This window comes from Bufo bufo, chromosome 2, assembly GCF_905171765.1.
Source record: "Bufo bufo chromosome 2, aBufBuf1.1, whole genome shotgun sequence".
Classification (NCBI taxonomy): domain Eukaryota; kingdom Metazoa; phylum Chordata; class Amphibia; order Anura; family Bufonidae; genus Bufo; species Bufo bufo.
Genome location: NC_053390.1, coordinates 745,062,642 through 745,081,051, shown reverse-complemented (window position 1 = coordinate 745,081,051; position 18,410 = coordinate 745,062,642). Strand labels below are relative to the sequence as shown.

Here is an 18,410-nt window from a genome sequence, read left to right as displayed (position 1 = left end):
ATAATTTCTTGCCAAAAAAAAACAAAATACACTTTGAGTTCTGAAGTGATTGTTTTAGTAAGAATGTAGCTTGAGGTTTAGGCACAATATATGCAACTATACTTGAGCCTCGTACTAGAGATCTTGTATATGTTTGATTGAGGTTAAGCAACACAATTGTCCCTGATCAGCGGGTGTGAACCCACTGTGCCACTGACTGGCTATACTCTGGAGGGGCGTACTTAAGCAACTACCTGGTTTTCACTAGAGCCTTAAATGGTGAGGATAGACTTGAGCCATTAGGGTAGTTGCCAGGGGCTACTCCAGAGCAATCCCCGAGTCAATGGCAGCTGGTCCAGGCGGACAAGGAGATACCTGGGTAGGTACCAGAAGTACACATGTAGTCAGGCAGGCGGGGTCGTTAATGGGTGCAACAGTGCAGTACCGAAGGATGAGGCAGAGGCGTAGTCTGACAGGCAAAAGGTCAGGGCAGGAGGGACAGGAACAGGTCAGGCAATCAAGTTCGGCAACAGGAGAGACAAAGCAAGCAGGCAGGCATCAGATGATAAGCAGAGTCCAAGAACAAAGCATAGATCAGGAGCACACGAGAGTATCAGGAACTAGAAAACTCAAGGACCTTTACATTGAGGCATAAAAGTCTACTAGACAAGTAGAGAGCATAGGAAAATGAAGAAAAACACAAATTGCAAAAAAATTACAGATGACTCTTGCCACATGTTCTGGTTTTTAGATGCAATTTATGAGTGGATTTAAAAAGAGAAGACATTAATATATTGTATCTGTCCTTAAAACCTTTTCTTCGTTCACAATCCGCACCTGATTTTGGGTTCAAAAGGCGCATCAGAAAACCTAAAAGTGAGGCCTTACTGTAGGAGCTCATGAGCAAACTGAGGGTCAGTACTATCTACTAGTCATGTAATAGAAGGAATTAACTTAAGCAATCAATTTCTCACGTCCTGACGCTAAATGCAATTGTTAATATGTAATTGATTTTGTTTTTAAACATGTATTGTTTGTTAAAAATTTGAATTCTACCCCTGTATTTAAGCCTCAGTTTTCTTTTAAATGATCAGTATATGATGTTTACATTTTGACAAGTGTACACTTTTATTATTGATAAAGTTTTCTGTGTTTCACTAGTCAATCGACTGGCTATCTGAATTAGGATGCCTTGTACAAGGAATCTCCTGGATTAAATACAGGTAACTCATCCTTTAGTCAGCATAATCTGTTTATCATAATCAACAAGGACTTCATGAAGGTAATATTTATTGAATTTGCATGACTGTAGCTATTAGATGTAATTAAACTGCGGTGTTAGAACAGCATTGTAAGTGGCAGACAATAGATATTGTACCCCTGCATGAAGGTGTGGGCAGTTGGCTTCCCCAGTGGCAGCAGCAGGTCACAGTTTCAGGCAGGAACAGTTCAGTGTGGGCCCCAGCAAGGCCCTATTTTTATCAGTCCAATTTCTTGCCTCTAGGGTGTGCTACGGATGCCGAAGAATATAACTTCATATATAAATATGAGATGCTGTCTGCTATGAATCTCTACTAAGTTCAGCTCATAATGTTGCAGTGTATTTAGGGATAAAAGTCTGTAAATACTCTTGTTAGACATGCTTCATTCAGGTTTTACAGCTATTGTGTTAACTAGAGATGAGCGAATCGAATCCCACAAAGTGGAATTAGATCCGAATTTCAGGATAAATCCAATTTGCCTAGAAGCCGAATTTCCTCGTGCTTCGTGTCAGCAAATCGATTTAACCTGAAATAGTATAAAAAACAAAAAAATTCTAACTTACCTCCTCCATTTGCTTGCGACTGGCCGCCAGCCTCCATCTTGCTTGAAGATCTCGGCCGAAATCCCGTGCACCGTGAGATTACTTCATCACCACCAGCCGGAGTGATGACGTAATCTCGCGCAGCACAGGATTTTGGCCGAGATCTTCAAGCAAGATGGCGGCGGCCGGCTCATTGCGAGCAAATGGAGGCGGTAAGTTTGATTACATTTTTTTTTATTGTTAATTTTACACTCAGATAATGCGATCATGTATGAACGCGGCATCTGAGGGGTACAATGACAGGGGCGGCGCTATCGCAGTTCCCTGTTATTTCACCTACTACTTACAAAAAACATTACGTTTTTTGTGAAATTCGGCGAATCAGCCGAATTGAACTTTTAAGAAATTCGCTCATGTCTAGTGGTAACATGTTCCAACAAACATCAACCATACATCATAACTGCTCAGAAAACAACAAGCTTAGCGGCATCCTGACTTTTCTCATTTTAATTGATATACATGCATTGAAAATATACAGATTTGAGCAGTCTCACAAATAACTAATATCATTTAGAAACAATCTGCTGAGCATAAAGTCTGTATTACCCACCATACTGTGTAACAAATGCCATACAGCTGTTCACAGTAATAGGAATGTTGTTTTTGCAGAGCTGCTGATCCTGTAGTGCATTGCCATCTGTACCTGCTGCTTTTTCAATTGTGCAATGCCAGACTATAAAATCCAGTATTGTATGTCCATAGATATATAATGTCCTGCACGACAAAATGAAGTTAAGAAGGATAGATTTAGAATATGCATATCCATAAAGGATAAAATAAAAGATGTACATATTGTACAAGCAGTTCAGAAAATACAAAGTGCTGTGTAGCTGCCATTTAACATTCTGCTACAAGCAAGAAACCATGTATCCAGCACAGAACAAAATAGGGCTCATGCACATAAGCGAATTACCATATATCTCTGTTTTTGTATGAAGCTGTAATGATACAGAGAGTATACAGAGGAGTGTTCTACTGTACACAAGTCAGGACTTTTCTCCACAACATGGGTGGAGTAGATTGAGTGGATGGAGTTAGGAGCCCGCCCTTCTCTCCTCCAACTCCAGCAAACCAGGCCCTTTTCCAGGTTTTGTAGTAATGTATAGTAGAGACAGTTCTGCCCTGGTGACATATTATGTCAGTTATATTATGAAGTGGCAGTTTAAGAGCATCACCCTGCCACTTCAGCAGCCCACATTGCCTACATATCTGCCACACTGGCAGTCCCACTTGTTAACACCCTTTCCATCAATCCACAGTTATAATGCATACTTCCATTTTCTCCGCTGCTGTCTCTTCTTCCAGCACTCCGCACACAATTGGTAGTTTAATGAGCTTGTATTTTTTAACTTATAATTTGCACTTCCTTCTTTCATGGCACACTGAGGATGAGGATCTTCCACTTGAGGAAGAGGAGGAGTCATGGTGGCGGATTTGGAGGATGATGATAATGACACTGGCCACGACATCTAATCATCTCAGTGGGGGTGATGCCAAAAAGAACTGGGTCCTCGGGCACGCTGGCCAGAATGGCATATCATTTTCATGAAGCAGTCTGATGATTACTGGATAGTCATGACTCACTATTCCTCACTATCAAAGCAAAATGGGGGAATGTTTTCCTCTTGCTGGAAGGGAGGCCAAATTACTTAATTAAGTGGGAAACACTGTGTTTGCAGCTTGCCACAGCTTTAGGCAAGCCAGACAGCTGATGCTCGCATGTCTAAGGCCCCTCTCCACCCCCTGCAGAGTCACCCCCTCAGCTACCACAAGCAGCAGAAGCTGCAGCAGTGATAGTGGGCCCATGAGGAGCTAAAGCAGAAGATGGGAGTGTAAGTGGCTCTACTGAAGCTTCGTGTCACAGTCTACGCCCTCAGGCCGCTGCTCCTTAGGGATCGGTGCAGTGGAAAATAAGTTTGAAGAATGAGGCAAGGAGCGAATGTATAATAGTCTTTTTTTATTTTTATAATTGCACATAGGCAAGTATAAGTTTTGGTACTGTACATTCAATAGCAGTAGATTTAAAGTCCATTTTCTGGCACCATTAAAGATGGTATGGAGCCAGGTTGGATGGCTGCAACTTAGCACTTGTGGGTTTAGATGTCCTCTATCAGGTCTAGACTCGAACTGTAACTGGCCCAGTGGTAGTCTTGGCTGATGGGTGTCTGAGTTGTAGTTCCTCACCTTACAGCAGTGTCCGTAATATGGTTTTCAATTGTTCAATCGAGTTGGTCTCTGGAGAATATTTACCAGGAACAAGATCTCTGCAGTGTGCTTCATCTCCCTTCTAATGTTACACAGAAACTCCACTACCTGACAGGAAGCAGGACAAACCCACTCTTATCAAGATAGGAGGAACAGGTTGGTTATCCCTGTTCCTGCCAACCATAGCGCCTACTTAAAGGTAAGTCCAAATGACATGAAAAATATGCAGCAACCAGTTCAGTATCATTAATATGATGGAGACATTTTCAATGTGGTGTGCCAGATTAAGTCAAATCAGCAAATCGAGATCTACCGTCATACCTGACTCTGGCCTTTACCAGGTGCATACCATGTTCCCTGACTGCATAGGCTTCTGGTCCAATATGCTCTATATGTTCTCTCTCTTGACCAGCCTCCAGAGGGTTTTTAAGCATGACTAGGGCCATTGTGACACCAAAACAGACCAAGTTGTTATCCGTCAGTGTCAAAGATATCTCTTTTGTTAAAATGAACAAAACATGGATTTGTGAGGACTTTTACACTCTTCCAACTGAGTCCGATAAATAGATCTGACCTTGCTGATAGTGCCCCATCTTCCATCTGCCACTGTCTTCCTGCTCACTATCATGTTCTGCTGCTGCCGCCATCATGCCACAGTTCTGTCTACCTGCCTACCATCATGTTCCACACGGTATGGCAGCTGCTGCCATAATGCCACTGCCTGCCTGTCTACCATCATGTTCGTACCACATGGCTGCTGTTGCCACTGCCACAGCTGCTATTCCCTACTGCTATTTTCAGAACAAGCCACTCTTTCTTCTGACAATTAACACTTCGGAGTTTTTGAATATTTGCATTTATAAATACAGGCATTCTTTCCATGTTAAAGCATAATAAATTGGATCCTTGTGAAGAACCGACCGACTCTTTTTTCTGACAATTAACACTTGTGCGTGCCATGTGTAAATACAGGCAGACATTCTGCGCCTGTTAACACAAGCCATTTTTTCTTTTGACAATTACCATATGTGTGCGTGCTGAGTACAAATGCAGGCAGGCAATATGCCCTTGCTAATGCATTTTGAAATTTAGTCTTAACAAGCCACTTTCTTTTTCTTATAATACCGTGTGTGTTTAAGCACCATATGCCCACAATATGGAACAATTTTTGGAAGCTTTCTAATATGAAAATGCATAACATATGTGACAGCGCAGTGTGTTTTTAACCCCTTCCCGTCGTACATTTATGGTGCAGCCAGGAAGTACCTTCCGCCGCCGTATATGTACAATGTGCTGATGGGGCAGGTGCAGAAACTGCGCCTGCTCGATCAGCGGCAGGGGCATGGCTATTACTGACAGCCGGGCCCCAGCTGCATCCCCTGGCATTGGTGAAAATATTGATGTCTGCACATTAACCACATTTATGCGGCATGTAAGGAGTCCCCGTGCTGTTGAGGCGGGGACCCGATTGCTGACATGGCAGCCTGATGCCTTCCACAGCCCCCTGGCTGGGTTTCATAGGCACTCTGTAGTGTATTGTAATGCATTGTAGAGGGGATCAAATCCCCAAGTGTTGATGTCTCACAATGGGACAAAAATAAAAAGGAAATGTAGTTCCCTGGAGCAGGGGTACTCTGAAGCCTGGACATTTGCAGACATTTGCCTCTGTTTCCCCTATGCAAAGTTATAAACTTCTTACTTTATTTCACTTGAAAGGATTAACTTACACTGTTTAATACTGTGTAACAGCATTTTATATGTTGCACTATATATATCCTTTTTCATTTGCACTGTATTTGTGAGGCTCTGTGGAAAGGGTTAACCCCTTCCTGACATATGACATAACAGTACGTCATGGCGGCAAGTGACTTGCCGCATTTTGACATACTATTACATCTAGGTGATCGGACGGGCACCGGAGTGGTGCACGCCCGATCACTGCAGTGGCCTGGTAGTCCCGACAGTCGCTATAAAAGCCAGAACTGGTGGATTAACCCCTTCTATGCTGATCGCGGCATAGAAGGTGCATGCGGCGGGTGCATGCGCGCTGCTGTTACAGGGACCCGATGGGTGACAAGGCAGCCCGATGCGATGCACAGGCTGCCCAATGCCTTGAACGGCATCGGGACCTGCCTTCTACGGGGGCCAAGGAGATTCAGCCCATAAAAACACCATAAAAAATTCAATTAAACTATGTAAAAAAAAGCCATTTTTGTCACCTTACATCACAAAAAGTGCAACACCAAGCGATCAAAATGGTGTATGTCCCATAAAATGGTACCAATAAAATTGTCACCTCCTCCCACAAAAAATGAGTCTCTACATAAGAAAATAGCTAAAAAAATAAAAAAAACTATAGCGCTCAGAACATGGAGACATTAAAACATAACTTTTTGTTTCAAATATGCTATTATTGTGTTAAAGTGAAATAAATTTAAAAAAGTACACATATTAGGTATCGCCGGATCCGTAACAACCTGCTATATAAAAATATCACATGATCTAACCCCTCACCGAATACCGTAAAAAAATAAAAAAAATAAAAACAGGATCTATCCCATCAGATGAATGTCGTAAGAAAATTAAAAGGTGCCAAAATATACATTTTGATCACTTTATCTTACAAAAAGGGTAGTAGCGAACGATCAAAAAGTACTTTGTATCACAAAATGGTACCAATGAAAACGTCAACTCATCCCACAAAAAATTAGTCCCTAAGACAATCGGCAAAAAAATAAATAAAAAATTTGAAGAAAGCATTTTTTTGCAAAAGTTTTTCATTTGTAAAAAAAATAGTAAAAAAAAAAATATTAGGTATTACCGCGTCCATAATGAACAGTTATATTAAAATATCACATGATCTACCCCATCAGATGAACTATGTCAAAAAAGCCTTTTTTTTTTACCTTCCCATGCAAAAAGCGTAATACCAAGCAATCAAAAAGTTCTATGTACTCCACCCCAAAATGATACCAATGAAAACATCAAGTCATCCCTCAAAACATGAGCCCCTACACAAGACAATCAGCGGAAAAATAAAAAATAGCTCTCAGAAAATGACAACACAAAAACAGCCTTTGTTTTTGTTTTTTTCAAAAAAGCTTCAATTGTGTAAGATTGAAAACAAAGAAAAAAATAGACTTTATTAAATGGGTTGTCTCACTTCAATAAGTTGCATTTATCATGAAGAGAAAGTAAATACAAGCCAATTACTAATGTATTGTTAATATCATTATTACTTCCTTTTCTGACTGGATTAACTTTTTCCATCACATTATATACTACTCCCTTTCATGGTAACAGACCATTTGTGTTGATTGAGCACACTTTGCAATGCTCAGGTGTTCTACCAAGCACAATGGAAGTCAATGGGAGAACCCCAGGCACCCCCTGCTCTGAAGAGGGGAGGGTGTTAGGACTCTAGTTCAGCTTAGGAGTCTCTGCTCTGACTCCATAAATAGAGTCAGTGCTTGGGGACACCCCAGTTTATTTAACTCTAATTCCTGAAATGGTTTGCTGGGATTTGAACGTCCAACCTTGTACATTAGAGGCAAGGAACTTATCCACTCAGCTATAAAACTGAATGCTAAACTATGTCATAAAAAACCTCATAGAAGTTTATGATGTAGTGAGTATTCCTATTCAGCAAATGACTTATTTTATATTTCTGTGCAAGTTAACATGTAGTGCTACAGGGTAGTGGTTAATGTCCTTACCTCTAATGTACAAGGTTAGGCGTTCTAATTCCAACAGAAACATATATACATACATATATCAGAAGTATGATAATATATATATATATATATATATATATATATACTGTATATATATATTTTTTTTTATTATTTATTTATTTTTGTAATTACACACATTTATTTTGTACCATACATTTTTTACAATTACTGAAACAATATAAAAAATATATAAATGTAATCTCTATTTATGAAATGTTTCTGCCAGGATTCAAACTTCCAACCTTATCCATTAGAGACAAGAACCTTATCCACTCAGCTATAAAGCTAAATGCTGAACTGATGTAGTGAGTATTCCTATTCAGCAGATGACTTATTTTATATTTCTGGGCAGGTTAAGGCCTCTTTCACACGACCGTTTTTTTTTTTCTGTTTTGCGGGCCGTTTTTTGCGTTCCGTATACCGTCCGTATACAGAACCATTCATTTCAATGGTTCCGCAAAAAAAACGGAATGTAGTCCGTATGCATTCCGTTTCTGTATTTCTGTTTTTCCGTTCCGTTGAAAGATAGAACATGTCCTATATTTGGCCTCAAATCACGTTCCGTGGCTCCATTAAAGTCTATGGGTCCGCAAAAAAAACTGAATGCATACGGAAATGCATCCGTATGTCTTCCGTATCCGTTCCGTTTTTTTACTGAACCATCTATTGAAAATGTTATGCCCAGCCCAATTTTTTCTATGAAATTACTGTATACTGTATATGCCATACAGAAAAATGCAACGGAAAAACGGAACGGAAACAGAAACACAACGGAAACAAAAAACGGAATAACGGATCCGTTTAAAATGGACCGCAAAACACTGAAAAAGCCATACGGTCGTGTGAAAGAGGCCTAACATATAGCCCTATAATGTAGTGGTTAACATCCTTGCCTCTAATGTACACTGTTGGGAGTTTGAATCCAGGCAGAAACATTTCAGAAATAGAGATTAAATTTATATATTTTATATTTTTTTTAGTAATTGTAAAAAATGTATGGCACAAAATAAATGTGTAATTACTAAAATATATATATATATATATATATATATTAGATATTTATGGGTAGTTTCTACTATGTAAGTCCCACAACGTAACTTCAAAGCTGAATTGGTCCTTAAAAAAGTGGATTTTAGAAACTTTCTTAAAAATATGAAAAATTGCTTCTAAAATTCTAAGCTATCTAATGTCCTGAAAAAAAGCCATTTAGAAAATGATGCAAACATAAAGTAGACATATGATACATTTTAATTAATAAGTATTTTATGAGGTATTACTATCTGTCTTACAACAGAAAAATTCTAATTTACAAATACTTTTTCACAATTTTCCATAAATTTAGGATTTGTTTTATAAATATAGGAAAAACATATCAACTTAGATTTACGTTTACCATAAAATACAATTGATCAATGAAAGCATTCCAAAGTTATTACCACATAAAGTGACACGTTAGATTAGTGAAAATATGCTCTGTCAGAAAGGTGAACAACGGCTGTGTCTTGAAAGGGTTAAACATGCTTTTACCCATAGCCATTTACTGTATGTCAGTGTCACTCTGATATTATTAGTTAATTCTGTCGTTGCGTTTAAGGATACTTTCACACTAGCGTTAAAGTTTTCCGGTACTGAGTTCCGTCCTAGGGGCTCAATACTGTAAAAAAAAAAAAACATCAGTTTTATCCCAATGCATTCTGAATGGAAAGCATTCCGTTCTGTATGTATTAGGATGTCTTCAGTTGAGTCCCTTTTACGGTATTTGGCCGGAGAAAATACCGCAGCATGCTGCAGTATTTTCTCTGGCCAAAATTCCGGAACACTTGCCTGATTGCCAGATCCGGCATTTATTTCCATTGAAATGTATTAATGCCGGATCCGGTACCAATTTTTCTGAAAAAACAGATCCGGTTTCCTGGTCTGTGCATGCACAGACCTTTAAATCTATGAAAAAGATAAAATACCTGATCCGTTTTTCCGGATGACACCGGAGAGACGGATCCGGTATTGCAATGCATTTGTCAGACGGAGCAGCATCCGGATCCGGAAACAAATGATATCCGTTTGCATACGGATTTCAGGATCAGGCAGGCAGTTCCGGCAACGGAACTGCCTGCGGATTCTTCTAATGCTAGTGTGAAAGTACCCTAAGAGCTTAGGGACGGAGAAAGGGAGAGAGGAAAAGTAGAATTAGTAAAAAATTAACAAAAAGAGATTATATCTTTTCCTCAAAAAAATCTGAGTCCTAGGAGACTAGAGGGTGTTATATACAAATTTGTAGGGAAATTGGATCAACGTCAATTTGTGACGAATTATTGGGTAGAATTTGAATTATTATTTTTTTTAATTCGGTGATTCGGGAATTTAAATTTACAACAAACCTTTCTATAGCAAATAATTGAGAAGAAAAAGCATGACAGTAATGTACTGTATGCTGCCATCAAGGAACACTCTGAATAAAACACAAACTGTTTTACCTGGTGCAGGACCTGAGGAAGTGGTACATATCACTGGGATGTTATATAAATCATGCTCCACCAACTCAGACACTGTACCAGTCATAATGCAGTTTAGAAGCTTTGTCTGGAGTGTTGCTTTAAATTCCATTAGGTCATAGAAATCCATTTATCTAGGAATATGATTATACATTACATCTCACAAATTCTAGGGTTAGCGCTTGTTTAATTAAAAAGTGAAAAATGGTTCCTCGCACTTGTCACATTTGTTTTCTATACCTCCTGAAAAAATAATGTAACATCATTTTGTAAAATTATTACCTTCCATTTTCAACCAGTAATACAACATTTCTCTTTTCTCCATTTATCATCGTTGAACTTTGAGCTAGAAAACAAACATGTTATAAGTGAAATTATAGATATTTGAAATCTGATCTATATTAGTATGATATCATTGTAAAGTGAGGAAACTTGACTTCATTGGCTGTCCCAGATGAAATAGGTGTAGGGTTATTTCCATCATACACATTTATGGCATATCCACAGGATATGAAAGAAATATAGATGTAGCAAGTGAAATGTATGAGTGGCACACATTCTAATAAACTTAAAGGGCTTCACTAAACTCCAATTTTTTTTTGGGGTACTTCGTTCAGTAGATAATGAAAAAAACATACTTTTAGAATATGCAAATTACCTGTCTACCAGCAAGTAGGGCGGCAAAAAAACGCCCCCTCCTCCTGTTGATTGACAGGGCCAGCAGCGATCTCCTCCTCCGGCTGGCTATGTCTGCATTTCAAAAATCGCGCGCCTGTCTTGATTCGGCGCAGGCGCTCTGAGAGAAGGAGGCTCGCCTCCTCAGCACTCCCTCAGTGCGCGTGCGCCGATGATGTCTTCTCTTTCGGTGATGTCATCGGCGCAGGCGCACTGAGGGAGTGCTGAGGACTCGGAGCCCTAAAATCAGACATCCTAGCGCCTTACCCTAAAGTATTGCCCTTTAGGTATTCCTCTTTAGAGGGGAAGGGGGTAGCAACTGTCCCACCTAAGTAGACTATTCGTGGTCGTCTTTTTGCGAAATAGACGAGTGCCAATGTTGCCATCACCATCCCTGAAAATAGTGAGGTCAAGAAACGCAATTTTCGATTCTTGAATTTCGCAGGTAAAAAACAATACCAATGTGTTATTATTCAAGTCTGTGACAAAGCTGTTGAAATCAACTACACTTCCTGACCACAAAATTAGCACATCATCGAGGTAACGTAACCATAAATTAATATGGTCAGCCCATTTATGGTTATTCTCAGCGAACACAACTTCCCGTTCCCACCAGCCCAGGTACAGGTTGGCGAAAGTGGGGGTACAGGGGCTCCCCATCGCCACCCCCCTGAGCTGATGGTACAGGCGATGGTCAAAAACAAATAGTTGTGTTCAAGAATAAAACTCAAAAGTTCAAGGACAAACTCATTATGCTGCCAAAGATGGATACCACGCTGATTTGAACCAATTAATCTTTATTAGTTGTAGGGATAAAAAAAAGGGGGGTAACAACCGTTTACAGGCCTCAATTGTAGTACTCCCGACACCCCAAACAATAGCAGATCAATATGCGGGTGTACATATCGGGGGGAGACTAATGTGCTAAAATGATGCACCAAATATCACGGTAGCTCATACCATGTGCTTGAGAGTAATCAAACTTTGGTATGAAGTCGGGGGTTCTGTTGCAACATTGGCTGTTGAATTCCGAGATAGAGTGTGGGTGTATTGATTTGCATACACCACTTCAACACCTTTATACCTTTAATTGCCTAGAAGTCCAAATGACCCCCACTGCCAAATATAGCACCCATCCTCAGCTACCATCTGCAAATTAAATTCATCTACTGGGGACCAAGCTGACAGATTACTATATGATTCCCCACCCCAGAGCTGTGTGCCTGTGTGATGTTGCAGCGCAAACACAATGAATAAGTATTTAAAATGATGCTCGGCACATGGTGGTATTCGGCCAAACACCGCATATGCTAAAAGCAATGCTCGAGTCTCCTCCCCACACGTTTGTTGGCTGCTACGCAGCCAATAAACAATGCAAGTAAGTACTGCCCTTCACTGTAATTCCGTAGCCATGTTGGTTACTGGCATTACAGTAATTGGCTAGCTGGAATGCGTCATCAGGTGCTACATAGAACCCGATGACACGTGTTTGGCTCAGTGTTAGTCAGGGAGAGCTGTGCTGAAGAAAAGAAACAGTGTAGGAGTGAAAATTTCTTTTTTTCAGTAGAAAACTTGTCAAAGACCCAAAAGTCCTTTTAAGGACTATTGTTGTGTGTGGCAGCAGCAATATATATTTTTAGCGCAACCTGCGCTAAATTGCTAAAACTTTACAGACCGAAAAGTCCTTTTAACCACCTCAGCCCCAAGTGCTTAAACACCCTGAAAGACCAGGCCACTTTTTACACTTCTGACCTACACTACTTTCACCGTTTATTGCTCGGTCATGCAACTTACCACCCAAATGAATTTTACCTCCTTTTCTTCTCACTAATAGAGCTTTCATTTGGTGGTATTTCATTGCTGCTGACATTTTTACTTTTTTTGTTATTAATCGAAATTTAACGATTTTTTTGCAAAAAAATGACATTTTTCACTTTCAGTTGTAAAATTTTGCAAAAAAAACGACATCCATATAGAAATTTTGCTCTAAATTTATTGTTCTACATGTCTTTGATAAAAAAAAAATGTTTGGGTAAAAAAAAATGGTTTGGGTAAAAGTTATAGCGTTTACAAACTATGGTACAAAAATGTGAATTTCCGCTTTTTGAAGCAGCTCTGACTTTCTGAGCACCTGTCATGATTCCTGAGGTTCTACAATGCCCAGACAGTACAAACACCCCACAAATGACCCCATTTCGGAAAGTACACACCCTAAGGTATTCGCTGATGGGCATAGTGAGTTCATAGAACTTTTTATTTTTTGTCACAAGTTAGCGGAAAATTATGATTTTTTTTTTTTCTTACAAAGTCTCATATTCCACTAACTTGTGACAAAAAATAAAAAGTTCTATGAACTCACTATGCCCATCAGCGAATACCTTGGGGTCTCTTCTTTCCAAAATGGGGTCACTTGTGGGGTAGTTATACTGCCCTGGCATTCTAGGGGCCCAAATGTGTGGTAAGGAGTTTGAAATCAAATTCTGTAAAAAATGACCTGTGAAATCCGAAAGGTGCTCTTTGGAATATGGGCCCCTTTGCCCACCTAGGCTGCAAAAAAGTGTCACACATCTGGTATCTCCGTACTCAGGAGAAGGTGGGGAATGTGTTTTGGGGTGTTATTTTATATATACCCATGCTGGGTGAGAGAAATATCTTGGCAAAAGACAACTTTTCCCATTTTTTTATACAAAGTTGGCATTTGACCAAGATATTTATCTCACCCAGCATGGGTATATGTAAAAAGACACCCCAAAACACATTCCTCAACTTCTCCTGAATACAGAGATACCAGATGTGTGACACTTTTTTGCAGCCTAGGTGGGCAAAGGGGCCCAAATTTCTTTTAGGAGGGCATTTTTAGACATTTGGATACCAGACTTCTTCTCACGCTTTGGGGCCCCTAAAATGCCAGGGCAGTATAAATACCCCACATGTGACCCCATTTTGGAAAGAAGACACCCCAAGGTATTCAATGAGGGGCATGGCGAGTTCATAGAAAAAAAAAATTTTGGCACAAGTTAGCGGAAATTGATTTTTTTGATTTTGTTCTCACAAAGTCTCCCTTTCCGCTAACTTGGGACAAAAATTTCAATCTTTCATGGACTCAATATGCCCCTCAGTGAATACCTTGGGGTGTCTTCTTTCCAAAATGGTGTTATTTGTGGGGTGTTTGTACTGCCCTGGCATTTGAGGGTCTCCGCAATCATTACATGTATGCCCAGCATTAGGAGTTTCTGCTATTCTCCTTATATTGAGCATACGGGCAATGAGATTTTTTTTTTCCATTCAGCCTCTGGGCTGAAAGAAAAAAATGAACGGCACAGATTTCTTCATTCGCATCGATCAATGTGGATGAAAAAATCTCTGCCAAAAAAAGAAAAAGGAGGGGAAGGCGTCTGCCAGGACATAGGAGCTGCGCCCAACATCCATACCCACTTCAGCTCGTATGCCCTGGCAAACCAGATTTCTCCATTCACATCAATCGATGTGGATGAATAAATCATTGCCGGGATTTTTTTTTTTTTATATATACAAAGTGTTTGCCAAAGTATATGAACACCGCCACCTCCTCAGCTCATATGCCTCGGCAAACATATCTTTTACTGCAGAGGAGAAATCTCGTCTTGCAGCGCCGCATACACCGACTTGCGTGTAATCTGACAGCAGCGCAATGCTTCTGTCCGAATGCACATCAGTGCTGCAGCTGGTCGATCGGTTGGTCCACCTGGAAGGTAAAAAAAACAAAACAAAAAAGAAAAAACCAGGCCGCAAAGCAATAACTTTATTAACTTTAGAACAGAACATATTAACTTTTTTTTAACTTTTTAAACTTTTTTACTTACCGGTAATTTTTTTTTTGTTTAGGTTTTTTTACCTTTATAGAACAAACCTCTCCTTCCCCATGGGACAATGTGCAAAGCGCAAATCGCCCAAAGATGTGGCGAAGTACGTTATGCACTTTATCCCAGGTGAAAGTAGAGGTTTGCAGCAGCTGAGAGTAAAAGGGCCCTAATAGCCCTGTGTGCCTGTCCTGTGAGATGCAATCCCTATGCTAGGTGTACTTGTGTGTGGTACTTCCGGAAACACTCACCAAAGCATAGGGCAGGGTGGTCAGGACAGTCAGGACAGAAATAGCGGGTGTCACGCCTTATTCCACTCCTGCTACAGACACGACATCTTTTTCGGGGTGACGGTTGGGTTGAGGTACCAGGAACGACACTGGGGAAATGTCGCTCGTGTAGACGGCTAACTACACTGGTGGATGGGGCCACAGAACCTCCTGGGTAAAGGAGGTTCTCGATGATCTCTTCCTGGAATTTGAGGAAAGATCGTGTTCTCCCAGACTTACTGTAGAGAACAAAACTATTGTACAGCGCCAATTGAATTAAATATACAGACACCTTCTTATACCAGCGTCTGGTTCTGCGGGAAACTAAATACGGAGACAACATCTGGTCATTGAAGTCCACCCCTCCCATGAGCGCATTATAGTCGTGGACACAGAGGGGCTTTTCAATGACACGGGTTGCTCGCTCAATTTGGATTGTCGTGTCTGCGTGAATGGAGGAGAGCATGTAAACGTCACGCTTGTCTCTCCATTTCACCGCGAGCAGTTCTTCGTTACACAAGGCAGCCCTCTCCCCCCTTGCAAGACGGGTGGTTACAAGCCTTTGGGGGAAGCCCACGCGACTAGTTCGCGCGGTGCCACAGGCGCAAATCCGTTCTAGAAACAAATGCCTAAAGAGGGCCACACTTGTGTAAAAATTGTCCACATAAAGATGGTACCCCTTGCCGAATAAGGGTGACACCAAGTCCCAGACTGTCTTCCCACTGCTCCCCAGGTAGTCAGGGCAACCGACCGGCTCCAGGGTCTGATCTTTTCCCTCATAGATCCGAAATTTGTGGGTATAGCCTGTGGCCCTTTCACAGAGCTTATACAATTTGACCCCATATCGGGCACGCTTGCTTGGGATGTACTGTTTGAAGCCAAGGCGCCCGGTAAAATGTATTAGGGACTCGTCTACGCAGATGTTTTGCTCGGGGGTATACAAATCTGCAAATTTCTGGTTGAAATGGTCTATGAGGGGCCGAATTTTGTGGAGCCGGTCAAAAGCTGGGTGGCCTCTGGGACGGGAGGTGGTGTTGTCGCTAAAATGCAGGAAACGGAGGATGGCCTCAAATCGTGCCCTGGACATAGCAGCAGAGAACATGGGCATGTGATTAATCGGGTGCGTGGACCAATATGACCGCAATTTATGCTTTTTTGTCAGGCCCATGTTGAGGAGAAGGCCCAAAAAAAATTTAAGTTCGGAAACTTGGACTGGTTTCCACCGGAAAGGCTGGGCATAAAAGCTTCCCGGGTTGGCGGATATAAATTGTGTGGCATACCGGTTTGTCTCTGCTACGACTAAGTCCAAGAGCTCCGCAGTCAAGAACAGCTCAAAAAATCCCAGGGCCGAACCGATTTGAGCTGTCTCAACCCGAACTCCAGACTGGGCGGTGAAAGGGGGAACTACAGCAATCAGGGTTTGCCAGCACCTCAGGGATTCTAGGGGCTCTACGGGCCTGTCTGTGCGGTGGCTGCGACGGGGTAACTAGTGCACGTGCCACCGGACCAGCTTCAACTGCCCTTCTGGTGCTCGCCACGTCACCATGTTGTACGGCAGTGCTGGTACTAGGTCCAGGGAGGGCTGCGCTGCTGGTGTATGCCTCACCACGTGATCCGGCAGCGACAGCCCCACTCTGCTGCTCTTGAAGCGGATCCTGCATAACCTGTGGTCTAGCGACACGGGGCCGGGTACGCCTGGTGCTGCCAGGGACCTCAACCTCCTCGTCCGAACTTTGGGTCAGAGAGCCACTGCTTTCTACAGGTTCATATTCTGACCCGCTAGATTCGTCAGATGAGGGTTCCCACTCCTCATCCGACTGGGTCAGAATCCTGTAGGCCTCTTCAGAAGAATACCCCCTGTTTGACATTTGGACTACTAAATTTAGGGGTATTCCCTGAGACTACCCAAGAAAAAAAGCAAGCCTGTCTTACAAAGGGGAGGCTAGCGAAGTACCGGAGGCCGCTGCGGTTGATAAAAAATATCAAAACTGATTTTTTTATCGCCGCAGTGCGTGTAAAATGAATGTGCAGTGATCAAAAAATATATATTTTTTGTCACTGCGGTGGGGCGGGCGTGGGTGAACGCACGTGTGGGCGACCTATCAGGCCTGATCGGGCAAACACTGCGTTTTGGGTGGAGGGCGAACTAAAGTGACACTAATACTATTATAGATCTGACCGTGATCAGTTTTGATCGCTTACAGATACTATAAAAGTACAAATGCTGATTAGCGATACGCTATTCAGCGAATAAAAGTGACTGCGGTGCGGTGGGGTGGGCGCTAACTGATGCTAACTACCTAACCAAGGGGCCTAAACTATCCCTAAAACCTAACAGCCAATACCAGTGGAAAAAAAAAAGTGACAGTTTACACTGATCACTTTTTTTCCTTTCACTAGTGATTGACAGGGGCGATCAAAGGGGTGATCAAAGGGTTAATTGGGGTGCAGGGGGGTGATCTGGGGCTAAGGTGTAGTGTTTGGTGTACTCACAGTTCAGTCTGCTCCTGTGCTGGATCCAACCGACGAAAAGGACCAGCACAGGAGCAGACAAGCCATATAACAGATCATATTTACTAATATGATCTGTTATATGACTTTTGATTGGATTTTTTGAAAATCGCCAGCCTGCCAGCCAATGATCGTTGCTGGCAGGCTGGTGACGAACTTGTTCTTTGAATTTTGCCGCCCCGCGATGCGCATGCGCGGGCCGGCTTTGAGCGAAATCTCGCGTCTCGCGAGATGACGCGTATATGCGTGATTGTGCGCAGCGCTGCCACCTCCGGAACGCGAATCTGCGTACAGCGGTCCGGAGGTGGTTAAGGACTGTTGTGTGTGGCAGCAATTTCTATTTTTAGCGTATCCTGTGCTAAATAGCGTGCAATAGTTAGGCCACTGCAGACAGCAACATTATCTGCGCTACATCTCCTGTGTCCGCTGAGGACAGTGACATTACCTGGGGTACATCTCCTGTGTAACGTTTCAGCATCCAAAATACCTGTGACATTCCCTGTAATTTTTTAGTCGCTGCTGCTGACATCAGCAATAGTTAGGCCGCTGCAGACAGCGACATTATCTGCAATACATCTCCTGTGTAACATGTGCGCATCCAAAAAATATCTGTGACATCCAGTGTACTTTTTTCGTAGACCGTGTCCGCTGCGGACAGTGACATTACCTGGGGTACATCTCTTTTGTAACGTGTGCACATCCAACAAATATCAGTGACATCCAGTGTACTTTTTCCGTAGACGGTGTCCGCTGCGGACAGTGACATTAACTGGGGTAGATCTGCTGTGTAACGTTTCCACATCCAAAATTATTTGGGACATTCCCTGTAATTTTTTTTTAGC

The 18,410-nt window shown here is 41.8% G+C and overlaps 1 protein-coding gene across 1 annotated transcript in view; it reads right to left on the bottom strand.

The window, feature by feature from the left end:
• The window catches only part of ARAP2 (ArfGAP with RhoGAP domain, ankyrin repeat and PH domain 2), a 703,001-nt gene that overhangs the window by 292,810 nt on the left and 391,781 nt on the right, over positions 1 to 18,410 (bottom strand). Inside the window, exons 19-20 of the mRNA XM_040419005.1 lie at positions 10,557 to 10,620; positions 2,394 to 2,557 (exon numbers count right to left, since the gene is read on the bottom strand). Coding sequence (XP_040274939.1) covers positions 2,394 to 2,557; positions 10,557 to 10,620 — 228 coding nt within the window. The remainder of the gene's footprint in view (positions 1 to 2,393; positions 2,558 to 10,556; positions 10,621 to 18,410) is intronic.